General features: G+C 39.5%; 1 protein-coding gene across 1 annotated transcript in view; it reads right to left on the bottom strand.

Annotated features, from left to right (window-relative positions):
• Nucleotides 1–13,678, bottom strand: part of ABCA13 (ATP-binding cassette, sub-family A (ABC1), member 13) — a gene marked incomplete at both ends in the record, with an annotated part of 75,407 nt that extends 61,729 nt beyond the window's left edge. The window contains 4 exons of the mRNA XM_010296048.1: nucleotides 1,926–1,954; nucleotides 2,813–2,964; nucleotides 11,707–11,830; nucleotides 13,585–13,678. Of these exons, the coding sequence (XP_010294350.1) occupies nucleotides 1,926–1,954; nucleotides 2,813–2,964; nucleotides 11,707–11,830; nucleotides 13,585–13,678 (399 nt within the window). The remainder of the gene's footprint in view (nucleotides 1–1,925; nucleotides 1,955–2,812; nucleotides 2,965–11,706; nucleotides 11,831–13,584) is intronic.
• Nucleotides 13,679–14,166: the final 488 nt, after the last annotated feature.

Below are 14,166 nucleotides of genomic sequence, written 5' to 3'. Positions count from 1 at the left end.
CTTTCCCAAAGAGAAGGATTATCTTTGAGATCTCAAACACAAGGAGCTTATTAGCCCTGCAAACAATTTCTAAGTCTAGAATATAAACACCAGGGGATGGCCAGGGACATGCCATCCTTGCCTCACAGCTGCTTATGTGGGTGAATGGAGGGTGTCAAATAATGATTTATAAGAATGGGTCTTTAAAGATGAACTGACTGGGGTAAAAGCACTTTTTTAATAGGACTACATTATCAGATGCCTATGCAAAACATAGGAGCTATCATACTTGAGCCTTTTTTCTCTAAATTAACATTTTACTAGGGCTCTTTTGGATAATGTAACATGAGCACGGTTTATACAAAAAGAAACTTGTGTATACAAGTTCTGTTACTAATAATGAGAGGCTACTTCCAAATAAATCCACTGTATCAGCAATAGCGTGGCCAGCAGGAGTAGGGAAGTGATTGTGCCCCTGTACTCGGCACTGGTGAGGCCACACCTCAAATCCTGTGTTCAGTTTTGGGCCCCTCACTACAAGAAGGACATTGAGGTGCTGGAGCGTGTCCAGAGAAGGGCAACGAAGCTGGTGAGGGGTCTGGAGAACAAGTCTTATGAGGAGCGGCTGAGGACACTGGGGTGGTTTAGTCTGGGGAAGAGGAGGCTGAGGGGAGACCTTATCACTCTCTACAACTACCTGAAAGGGAGTTGTGGTGAGGTGGGTGTTGGTCTCTTCTCCCAAGTAACCAGTGATAGAACAAGAGGAAATGGCCTCAAGTTGCACCAGGGGAGGTTTAGATTGGATATTAGGGAAAATTTCTTTACTGAGAGAGTGTTCAAGCATTGGAACAGGCTGCCCAGGGAAGTCGTGGAGTCACCATCACTGGAGGTGTTCAAAAAACATGGCACTTCAGGACATGGTTTAGTGGGCATAATGGTGTTGAGTTGACAGTTGGACTTGATGATCTTAAAGGTCTTTTCCAACCTTAATGATTCTATGATTCTACAATTTTTTTTACTGCTGTTTTATACATTCTTTCTATTTTATATTCCATTCCTGAAATTAAATTTCATATTGATACGGATCCTTTCAATCATCTCATGAGCAATTTAAAAATGTTACTATAAAAATGTTATCTATTTTCAAGTTATAAATTGGAAACATAAGTTTCATGAAGTAACAACCAGTCAAATATGTAGAAGATTAATTTTAAAATATTTTTGAAGTGAAACCAGTGATCTGTGAATGGTGCAAAATTGACAGTAATGGAGATCCACTCCTGTGCCCATTCAGCCTTCCTCTTTTTCTTGAGATTGTAAAGGTTAAAGTCATTAGGAACAGCACAAAGACCAAACTCATTTAATATAAACTGACAAAGAGATTTTGGAAGGATTTATGCTACATCTTGCAAATCTGTCTTCCTTCATCCCCACTTGAGTCTGCTTGTCATATTTACTGGATCACAAATCTGAATTTAAAGTCATCTCATTCAAACAACAGCTTCGTCTTTCCAATCTCATTGCAGTCCTTTTTTAAATTTTAGGTTGGTTAGTTGGGGCAGGGGTGGGGGTATTATTAAAAAAACCAACCCAAAACCTAAGTACACATTAGAATAAGAGTTCCTTGCAAGACATTTTGTAATATGATTTTATACAACTACACAAGGTCTGGCAAAATGCATTTTTAAATTGCTCGCAATGAATAACTAGCCTTCAGATAGGTATGGATTTTAGCTACTAATAACCTAGACTTGTTTCAGTCAGTGATCTAGAAACCACTGAACCTCTATCAAATTCACAAGACACCATTTTTTCCTTCAACAGCATACCAATTTTTTTAAAGATAGTTTACTAAAACTTGACAGGATACAAATTTCTAACCATTATAATAAAGATGCCTCAAAATCCAGAACTGTAATTTAAAAATAGACTGTAAAAATACTTACAGTAAGAAAAGTTGTGATGTTATGGAGCCCTGTAAAATCAAATATTTTTCTTTACAGAAAAGCATTATTAACTTCAGAAGAATCAATTTTATAAGCAATAGCAAGTAGTGCACAAAGGGCATCTCTACAGAAGTAAAAGGCATGTGAAAAAACTAATACCATAGATAGTGATCCACTTGATTTTCTGTGCTTTCCAATATTTTTGCTATTATCACAAAAACAATTTAAAAGAAATTGCTTACCATTCACTTTTCAGTAAGGCGAGATCATCACATCGACACTAGATGAACATACCAGCTCACAGCCAGCCAGACATGAAAATTACTGTTTTGCCTAAATCTATCTGCTTGAAAATTCAGATGGAAAGGCAGGGTAGTAGTAGGTCTTAAACGCCCACGTGCTACAGCAGCAAGGCCGTGCAGTATGGGTGGAAAGAGAGCAAGAGCATCAGACCTTGGCATTTCTAGTCTCACTCTTTTAGTGAGAGACTGACTTGTTTGTCTAAAGGTTACCAGCTGTGAGTTACTGAGGTTTTCCATCAGAAAAATCTGGGGAGAAAGCCTTAAATCCTGATAAATTACTTTTGAATGCATGTTAGACCAGGTATCAATGTACTCAGATTATTAATCCTTACCTTTAACCCTTTCCCCTCACAGTATTTTGTTAACTATCAAGTAGTAAAACAAAGACACAGCTTTAGAAGGCTAACTTTTTTTCTGATAATTTTATGATGGCCACAGTAACAGTAATCATGAAAGTGCCTTTGTTCAGATCAGCTAAAATTTCAGATTGTTCATTTTATTTTTAAGAGAACAATATTCCTTTGTTTGATTGTTATCACTACCTGATAGACAGAGCAATTCATTATCAGAAAGATCACAGCTTACCTGAGAACTTTGAGCTTTCCTCCCATAGCTTTTCTAAAGCCATGGCTTTCTCTGTGGTCTCAATAAATCCCTTTGCAAGTTCTTCTATCTCTTTCATGAAATCTAGATCAGGTCCTGTGAATCTCTCCGGACCACTCTGGATGCCTGCAGTACTTTTTCACAGAAATAAATGGGACAGGGGAGGTAATTACAAACTGGAAGGAAGTAGCTGAAAAACGTATATATACTCACAGCAGTATTCTGATTTTTTTTTTTAAACTATTATGCATTTACACAACTTTTATTTAGTTCAGTTCATCAGCGTGCAAGTTGCAGCACTGAGTCGCAAAACCTCAGGAAAGAGGGCGATGAAAAATTCCTGAGCTGTAGCAGCTCACCTACACCAGTAACCCCATTCTGGCAGCAGCCAAAGACAGACACATCCAAAGAAGTCTTTGAAGTTTCTGAACACACTCAACTTTTCTCCCCTGGTTTATCATGAGTCCAAGTGATGGGTCTTTGATGGCCTCTACCCTGAAGTTCAAGCTTTCCTATTGCATCAAAGGCAACACGCTGCAACCAGAACAGGTAAGTTGGTCAAGATCACCAGAAGAAATATAGGTTAAGTCCCTCTATCTGGGCCCTGAAGAAAGTTGGTGCTTCCTCTTTAGTTAGTTTAGCAAGCAACAGAACTATGATAACAATTCCACCACCTTAACAAAAAAGCATCCACACTAAGATATGATTCCAGATGACATGTTCCTTAAGGTACCCTTCTACTTAAAAGGAAAGAAGAATGGTGTGTCTGGCTACATATTTTTGCCCTATGCTGACTCACACACAAAAAGTGTATGTTGTTAGGAAAACCTATACAGTTTGCATTTGGGATATGACAGCTTATTTTTTCAAATACATGCAACAACCTATAAAAATAGTAACCTATTATCACTACTGGCTTTCCCCCAATTTTAGCTTACAGCTAAAACCCCTGGTACATGTTATTCCTATTACTTCTATATTACTACCATCTGGTGGCTACTCAATAGCACAACAATATTCTAACAATACTTTCAAGATGAAATCAGAAGTCAAAGAGTCATTTAAATGTCTCTTTACAGGACAAAATTATTTAGACTCTCCTAAGGTACCATAAACAATGGAATAATCATCTTTCACATGTTACTAGGCTGTTGAATTCTGTTGTATCTTACAGGAAGTTCAAATGATCTTACAGTGAAAACCTGTGTAGCAAAAATATTGCTATTTTTCATTAGAAGCACAATTAACTGTGTTTCACATAAGCCCCACTTACAAAAATATAATAAAGATTTACATTCTTTTCTTGTCCAACTTGTATGCGAATACTAGTTTTGAGCATGATTCTTACTGGTAAAGAAAAACCTAATCAAGTAGATTCACAAACCAAAGCAAAAACATTAGCCACTGCTTTCCGATTCTCTCATTTCTCTTTCTCTCCCTCCCTGATCCTCATTCGTTCAGACACCCACAGAGCTGTCTGCAACTTTAGACTAAGGGATGAGACGAAAACTTCATCTTGAAACAATCAAGTTGATTGTTTCAGTGCAGTTTATTTTGATCCCCTCTTGGCTGACAGCCAGGAGGATTTTGGAAAACTCTTTCACCAGCCTCAAACTTCAGTAGATTAAAGACAGAACAATTCCTCACTTTCTTTTTTCCTTTTAAATGGAATTTCTAAAAGCAGGTTTCTGTTGTTCAGAAAGTGGCTTTTAGGGTGATTAATAGCTGCACTTTAGCTATTGCTTTTGAAAACTACCACATAAATTCCAATATTACTAACACACCTACTGCCTGAAATTTCAGCCAGCTGGAAACACTGGTACTTGGTAAAGAACAGGAACACTAACTGTATACTGAAAACTTTCTAGCATTGTGGTTTTTTAAGCATGAACCAGTGGCCAGTGCTTGGCCAGAATAACCACCACCACATTGGTTAAAACACTGTCTGGTTAATCCAGTCAGAACTTTATAAAAACAATACTCTAGCTCAGTTTCCACAGATTTTGTTTTTCACAATACTTGCTGAACTTGAAATTGACAACTAAACTCACCAAATAAGGTCACTTAAATCACAAATATTCAGAGAAGTGGAGCATAAAGGCAATATTTCAACCCATATTGTTTTCTCTCCAAACTAGACGTAAAACCTTGCATCCTCATGTACAAATCTCCCTGATTTAGAAGCATTGCAAATAATAATGCTCTTGGGAAAAAGGACACTTTCACACACAGAGAAGTGAGCCCAGCATATGGCTGGACTCAACACCAGCTCCCGGGCTGCTGGTGCTGCCTGGCCTCCATGCCCGCAGCAGGTTGTGCAGATAACAGTGACACAGGGAGTCGGTAACTCCTTCTCCTGCACCCTCGTCACTGACTTTGCTGCACCTTGGGTCTGCAAAGCTTGGTTTGATAAAGAGCAGGGGAACAAAAAAAAAAAGTCTTGGCATCTAGTTGTATGTGCTGTAGCCACCAGTTTGATACATAGCAGAAGCACACCCAGTAACACAGACTGAATTGCGAGATCATTACCCACTTCTGTTCATCTGAATCCCAGCCCAGAAACCATTCAGCCTCACACTGCACAAGCAGACCTGAGAGTAGTTCTCAGAGCAGGTAGGTAGCAAATGTAATAAATAAGCAGGGTCTGTTATAGCAATATAACTTTTATATTGCAATAGCTTGTCAAACAAGAGGAAAACTGAACTCCCTCACCCCCAGTTTGAGTGAGGAAAAATGCTATCTGCTCTTCCTCACTTGGCTTCAAAACGTTTCATTAGTAGCTGTAAACTTTCCTTTGAACCAAGAAGTTGTGCAAAAGGCTTCAGGTCATGCTGCCCTGGGCATCATGCAAGGCAGCAGCCTGCTTAGCCCTCCTGCCCTGCCCCTTGCCCCAGCAGGACAGCAAGCTCAGCTGTGCTGTCCCTTCAGTGTCTCCGGGCTTGAGGGCTGGGTACTGCCCTGCGAAGGGTCCCACGCGGCGAGGGGACGGGGCACTGGGGAAGAGGCGCAGACTAGAAACATCACAGAAAACAGCTGGCAGGACTTGAAGCATGGTGACTCTGAAAAGCTCCAGGGAGAAGCGCAGGGAAAAATCAGGTTAATGGTGAAACTGGAGAGGGAGCTGGGAAAGAGTAGGGGGGTGTAGATATTTAGGGTATAGAAGAAGGACCAAAAACCAGTCATAAGTCCCAGCTATTACAGAAAAGAAGGCAGCATGTGCAACCTGAAAAACTCATAGGAACACCACACTCCCAAGCTCAAGCCCCTCAGCAGGACAGGAGCTGCCATTTGGTCATGTTGTTTCTGAACAATCAGCTTTATGGTGATTTCCAGGGCAGGAGTGATGTCAGCCAGCTGCCACTCCCGCCCCTCTTTTGCCGTCATTGCCACAGCCCTTCATCTGTTTATTCTTGGAGCTGAGCACAACCTCCGTTGGAAGAGGAAATGGCAACCAGCATATTAGTTACCAGGCTCAATTTTATGAAAAAGATTAAAATATTACAGAGGTTCTATTTGCTGAATATCTGAGCTAAGTTTGAAAGGATTTAATATATTTTCAACGTGGTAATAAGGGACCATATTTATCTTCTAGTAAGACTGCTATGAGATACTACTAGTTCTTAATTCAGTGCAAGTTACACAAAATTGCAGGAAGATGTCACCAACTTGCCAAAAAGATCAGAAACTAGACTTCAAAACCAGCTGCAGGGACAGTTAAGGCAAGCAATTTTCAGACAGCGTGCCAAGAAAAATACTTAGTTGTTGTACTGCTACTCTCCCAAAGAGCCTTCAATGTGCGTTTTCTGGACCAGAAGACTTACATGTGTATGTGTAAAGGAAGTCAACAGCAGCAGTTGCTAGGAACAATAAAGAGGAGAAGCGACAAAATAGACAAAAGGAGGAAGCCAGTAATTTGTAGGCGAGGACGTACATAATTAGAATTGGTGGGTTAGGAGAAGGAGGGGGAGTGTGTGTATATATAATTTCATTATCAATCATGGTAACTCTTCCCTTAATCGTGCATGTCCAAAAATACTTGCATGAGGACAGAAATCAAACTAAAGAAATATGTTCATATGAGTTCCGACCATGACAAAACACTGCAAAAGAGAAAAAAGACTGCATCTCTTTGAGCATGTAAAAGCAATTAACAGTTCCTAAAGCCATGACTCAAACACTAATTCTGTCCAAATTACCCAATTACTCAGGATGACAATAAGAACGTTTCAGAGCTCATCTGAGATCTACCTATGATGTGCAATGCCATGTAGACTGGTGATTTTCATAAGCCTCTCAGCAAACTCTTGTCTCAACCTCAACCCTGTAACCACATTAAAAATTTATCTCTAAAATTGCAAAGCCCCAGCTGTGCTGGCTCGCATTCTGCACTGTCTTGGGACAGCCCGGAGACATGACATCCCCATCAACACCAATACACATGCTGGATAATAGCTCACTTCATGTCTGACACAGAAAGATCTTTAGCCTCCATGTTGCATACTATTATAACACTTCTAAAATGCAATGGACCAAAAAATACAAAGAACAAAAAAGCATTCCTTAATTGGCTATAAAATGGAGAAAACTCATGTTTAAAATTCATTTTCTCCCCAACTCTCTGACAATCTATGAGCAAGATCGCAAAAATTGCTTAGGTTTCTGTTTGCCAACTACACAGCACAAGCCTACACAAGCTGGCCCAGACCACACAGGGTTATTATCCTGAAAAGTTGCTGCAGACATACAGCTATCTCGCAGAATTTTTCTTGTTTTCATTTGAAGTTACACATCACTAAAGAAAAATTTGACCCTCTAAGTAATTCTTATTCAAGTGCTATCATTGCTGCTTAGACTTCCCTTGATTTTGTTTTTCCACATGTGCTTTTGTACATGAGTTTTTCTGATACTACTCCACCAGAGAACAAGAAGCCCAGGTATCAATAAAACCAATAACAAGAAAGGGACCAGCACAAATGGGGCTGCTCCAGGAGGAGGGACAAACTAGAAGCTTGAGGAGGCCATGCCCTACCAGTGGACCAATAGTCCCCCAGGATCCTAGCCAGCAGGCAGACCCAGGGCAGGTCACAGGCTCCAGCAACAGCCCCAACATGGCAAGATGAGTCCAGGAGTCCAGTTAGGTGCAAAAGAAGGCAGAGCTACCACATGGGTCTGAGGAGTCCATCTAGGAGAAGATGCCAGAGGCAGACCTGAGACTCCGACACACCGACAGGGTGAGGCTGCTACTATTTATAGCTAAATAAGGACAAATAAACTAATGTGCTTAGAAATAACACTTTAGAGTCTTGTTTTCATGGTCTTTGTAGTTCTAAATCCAAGAAAAGCTAAGCTTAATTTTTTTTTAGGTATTGAGAAACCTAAAAAACATAGATCTAGGAGTCTGAGCTGCAAGGGCAAATCCCACCACATTCTGCAAGATTTGCAGTAGAATTAGGAGTACGGGGAATACATTACGTTTCCAGGCACATGCTCTCCTTTGTCAGTGCGAGTGTAAGGCCGTAGGACTCTGTGCTGCATGGTTTTTCTCTTGTTTGCACGCTCTCAGTTTTACTCTGTGCTCCATTAAGATGAGGTGGTAGGTAGAACATTCTAGAAAGAGCAGGAGGAAAAAGTCCTTTGCCATGGGAGTTCCTAAGTATTTCCGTACTCCTCTGCTCTGAGATACTGCTGGGTGTAACGGGCTAGGGAATCACAAAGAGCAAGCCAGCAGCTTTTGCAGTGGCTGAAGATACAAACAAGGAGCAAAGCCTCAGAGCTGTTGAAAAATAAATGCTTTCCAAGACAGAGGAGGTGGCAGATTTTGCTGCAAATCAAAGTTAATGAGGTAGTTGTAGCCTTCACCTGGCTCATCTTCTCATCACATGGGAAGTGGTTAATGGAGCCTGTTGCCTGAGGGGATGGCACCACATCTGTGAGGGCATGGCCTGCACCAGGATGACTTCCACCCCTGGCTGAGCCCCCGTCATGGAGCAGCCCTGCTCAGGCTGCTTAATGACAAATAGTTGTTTGTGTGGTTTATGGCTTTCATAGTAGAGGTTCCAATAAAAGTCATAGAATTAGTTTTTCCAAAAGACAACTGTATTTCAAACTGATAGCACTGATATGGTACACACTGAAAACAAATGGGTTGTGTCCATGCAAACTACACAGAGTCTTTGATTTATCCTTAATAAACACAACATTGTTGATGCAAAAATGTCCCTGAAAATTAATTTAAAGAACCACCTATGTTTTTATATAGTTCCTCAAAGGAAAGATAATTGGTATTACTGTTACTATGCCACCCCTTCTCTCCAGTCCACACAAGGACATTGTGGGATTCAGTTACGTTTGGCTGATCAAGTCTACCGTCTGTATTCCTAAGGCTATTGGCAGCCAGCATAAGTCAGAGCAGCCCTAGGTTGATTTAATTTACACTGATGGACCAGCTGGAATAGACTGACCTCGGAATGAACTTCATCCTACCTTTTTATCCCTTTTCTAACCTAGGCTGTATGTTACTCAGTGTAGCCTATTGTGTGTATAAATATGCATACATGCATGCATTTCATTTTTCAGCCGAAAAATTGAAAGCCGCTGAATAATTTCTCCAATTCTTAAGTAGGTCTAAGACTGCCTCCAGGAAATTCTTTCGTGCTTTTCTTTTCAGCTGAAATATAATTTGGGCAGTTCAGTCAAAGCAGTGTAAATAATCTTGCAGAGCAGTCAGTATAGTTCACAGTTTCGAGAGGTTTAACACACTTAGATGGCATCTGGCCGGCGATACAGACAAAAGCTACCCTTTTAGGGAAACAATATTTTAAAAGGGCAACAGCTATTGTAACTCTCAAATCCAGTAATACAGTATTGCCGCTGCAAGTAAGAGGCTACAGTCTTTGTACTGAGTTTGCAAGACCATGGCACAGAGGCTTGCTGCCTTTGCTTTGCCTGAACTTGTCTTAATTTGCCTGCAGTTTTGTTTTTGACTTGGTTGTGTTTTAACTTCTTTTTTCCTGGATAGATTGCCATGGCTATTTGCTTTACTTTCGCTTATCATTGTATAATGCCACCATAGTTTCATACAGAGAATAGTAATAAGTGATCATTCAGTACAGAATGATATATTTATGATTAACATAACAAAACAGTGCAGTGGAACAGATTCCCAGGATAACAGTAGAGGCCTTCAGAAATGGGAAGACAGGATGCACTGTACTGGAGTACACATCTGGGATGATAAGAGATGGGACACTGGCTGGCATGAGGGCCCCATGGCTATAAACAACCCACCAGTGGTCAGTTAAAATGCAGAACTATAGCCAGACAAAGCCAATTTATAAACATCAAAAAAAAAAAAACAGGTACCTAACATACGTAAATATACCATATACATTCAGATGTACCATATAAATTCAGATGTATCACAGATGCAGACCAATGGAGAACAAGCAAGGTATAAAAGCACAACAGCAAACATAAGTGACCCCAAGGGCACCCTAGAGTGAAAAAGAAGCCATCAACACCATGTTCCTCCGGGTAAAAGGCTCCAGATCATGACTTATCATAACAACCCCACCACCACCAGACTGCAGCCACTGACCTTATGACCCAGAGCAGCAGTGGAAAGCTGAGCACAACCCCAGGGGAAGGAGTAGAAACTAAATGGTTGTGTAACAATTTTAACCGTATTATTAATATTTGGAGAATTTTTGTTTAGGTAATACAGTTATTTCTGTATATAAGTATTTTGTGTAATAACAGATCTGGACTAATAATGATTCATGGCTTAAATGGTTAAGATTTCAATTCTATTAACAAAATATTGCTTTTTTATGTAGAAGGTGTTTGCCCATAAACAAGATTTTACATGGTCATATGCTCAATCAACAGTCCTCTACTTGTACAAATAACTAGAAGAGACTGTCTAGATCAGACGGTAAGTATTATGGCATATTACTGTGATACTGAAGCTTTCCAACTTGCTACATGCTGAATTTATCGGTACCTATACAATACCTCTACAATAATAAACCATAAAACTTGATGTTCTTACACACTTTCCTGGCTCTAACGTCTAAGATCTTTTTTGGTAGATACTCTCAATTTCCTAAGAATAAACATGCATATTGACACACATATATTCTGATTAGCTCACCTTAATACGATTTTATTGCTATATATTTTTGAAAGGTTGCTTATAACTATGTCCTTCAGCCAATTTGCATAAGTGTCTTTGTATCTCAATATTTTTCAGCTTTTTGAAGTAGATGAAATCACTACATTTCTTAAAGAAAAAGCCCAAATTCAAGTTCATCTTTTTTCTTTCTGCATTCTGGGATCCTGTGATAAGGCCCTCTTACAGATTACTTTTTCAAGTTCTTTTTATTACGGAGCTTCTGCTACTCCTTTTTGGCTCTTTGTGGGTCTTACACAAGAGTTACCCTTGTTTTGCTTTTCTGTGTTTACTTCTCCCACCATGTATGCTCACAAAATATCCAAAGTTGAAATCCATGTATGATATATTTTTTGTCGCTCAATCTCACCTTCATGTAATAGAAGACTTTCTAGTGAAGGATAAAAGTATGCTCTCAATACGGCAGCAGTGAAGGGCAAGAATATCACAAGGTACCTCTCCAATTTTCCCCCAAAACAGTTTTCAGTATCTAACAACAGCATGAAATGCTCAAGAAAGGCAAACACAAGTTAGGAAGAGGCACAACTAAGGCCCTACATCTTTTGTATTCGTAAGGACAACGAAGGAAACTTTTAGCACAGAGTAACAACGCTCCTATTCTACCTGTCTACAAGACCACAGGAACCTTTGCTGGAGAAAAAATACACTGTGATACTGACAGCTCTGTCAAACTTGTACAACTTACCGTAAGCGGTTGTTTTTCTGTGTTGTATAACTAGTATTCTTGCATCTTGAACCAACATTACAGAGAAGAGTCCGCATGAAAGGATAAAGGCCCCCACTTGGTAAATCCCGAGCTTCTAAGTAGCCTAAAACCAAGCAGCAGCAGAATTAAAACCAGTGACACTGCAGTTACAAACCGGTGCCATCACATTGTGTTCCCTCCTCCTAGAAAGCAGTTTTGCCACCTACAAACTATGACGTTGTATCGATGGCAGGTGTCCCATTTAAAAACAACTAATTCACCACAGAAAATGAGTAACTTCTGTGTCAGACTGTGACAACAGGATATAAGATTCGAGAGGAGTCTTTGAAAAGCTGATTTTCACAGTAGTAGCACCCCTGCAACGTCATATGCTTGCTAGCCTCTCTGTCCAAAATGACTTGTGACCTAGATTAGAATATAGACTTCGTCACAAAGTAGTATCTCCTCTTTTCTCCCAGGCTTTCATGAGATGAAGGAACTGGTATTCAGCAATGTCTGAATGTACATCTGTCAAGACTGTCTAAACAGCAAAACTTCTCTGGAATTTATTCATCTCTGTCCATAGTTCTGAGAATTTAAACTTCAAAACAGAAAACAACTTTTTGCTTATTTTGAAACATAAGAAATAGCTATAGGCTTCCTATTCAACTTAATTTCTCTGTTTAAAACAGCTAAAATTGAGAAATACTTGAAAGGTCACTCCCCTCTTCTTCTGGATAACCTTTCTTTGGCAACCATTACATCAAAATTAAGGGAATGAAATGAGGAGGAGATATGAAAGCTAGCATTTGGGCTAGCACTCTTACTGAGTATTCAGAATTGAAAGATGCAGAAATGTGTAATTTACTACATGTACATGATACTTAAAAATTCCAATTTTATTTAAATTCAGGTGCTAATATTTTTTGAGACATGTACTATTAGAAACTGCACCATTAGTCAACCCATCCTTCATTCCTCAGGAACTGTACCTGATCTATAACATTTTTAGTTGTGAATGACCAGTGCCATTTGCAGATGACTTATTTTTACTTAGCACACTCCAGTTCACATTTAGAAAGCTCTCCAAGCACGTACACTGGACCCCTTTCTGCTAAAACAAAGCAGAAGATGTACTCCAAGAGCACACTTATGTACTTAAAGCATTAACATGCATTACATCCTTGGGTCCAGACTAGGGTTAGTCTAAAATAAATGTATATAGTGCAGGCTAGATTCTCCTCAGATGTTTCACTCTATAGATCTATAATTGTTTTACCAAATTGATTTCTACGGTAGTCAAAGCTGGTTTATCCCCAGCTTACTGACATCTGTGAATAAGAGAATAATAAACTGAATAGACTATAGCGTCATAAGTCACTCTTTTCTGAATGAATGTTTGATAAGGCAAAAGCAAAAGAACTTCATAAGGTGGAAGTAGTCATAACAAATTTTAAAGCGTTGATGGAAATGGAAATATTTGTTATTTACAAAATGTTCATTCTAAATCTCAGGAAGTTGATAGGGGCAAAATTCATCTTGTCTAACTGTTAAAAACTACTGCATAATTGTCTATGTCTGAGTCAGTCATCTAAATTCCCTTACTCAATAGAAAGACATAAATACAAAGTAATCCACCTTACTCCAGAGTAGATGTCTAAAACTGGTTTGACAAGTCAGACCTTAAAATTTTGATTTCTTTCCCACCTAAATATGACTTGCTCAGATCCATAGCTAGACAAGACTGAATCCCACTGTAGGATTCTTTCCAATGACTCCACTACATTTAAGTCCCCGGTTCTAGGACAACTTTAATATCTCTTAAATATTTCTACAAGCAGAGACAATCAGAATGAACACAGGTGAAACAAAACATACAGTTTTCCTTGTATTTTGGGGGCTCCTGGAAGCGGATTACAGCCAGAATCAAGAAAAGCACACATGGCCAGAGTATTTCAGTGAGAGACAGGACCTGAAAAGGGAAATCAAAACATCATCAGTACTATAGAAAACATTATTTGGGAACAAATCATTAAAATTCATATATCTTTTAATAATAAAAAAAAAAACTTTAAATATCCCCTCTACAACTACTTAGGGGAAAAGAAAATCATTAAAAGCAAATTAGTAATTAAGACTTCTATTTAAAATCCTTATAACTTTGCCAAATACACTGCTTTCAGAGTACAAAAGTAGTTTTCACTTCTATTTATAATCTTTGTAGATATTTCCTGCAGTACCCCAGCATGACAAGCAGGCCAAGCAACAGCAGCCATGTTCCACTGAGAGTCCACATCTCCAGGTGAGTCCACAGCGATGAGAGAGGCCCAAGATCAAGCCAGGAAGATAAACCTTCAGGTCATGGTCACATCCAGCGAGAGAAGCCAGGGTCAGACACACTCCTGCAATCACTAGCAGAGCCTATGAGGAAGACACAGCTGGGCCAGACTACCAATCCTG

The sequence above is a fragment of the Phaethon lepturus genome, unplaced genomic scaffold (genome assembly GCF_000687285.1).
Source record: "Phaethon lepturus isolate BGI_N335 unplaced genomic scaffold, ASM68728v1 scaffold30601, whole genome shotgun sequence".
NCBI classification, from domain to species: domain Eukaryota; kingdom Metazoa; phylum Chordata; class Aves; order Phaethontiformes; family Phaethontidae; genus Phaethon; species Phaethon lepturus.
This window is presented reverse-complemented; position numbering and strand designations above follow the sequence as displayed.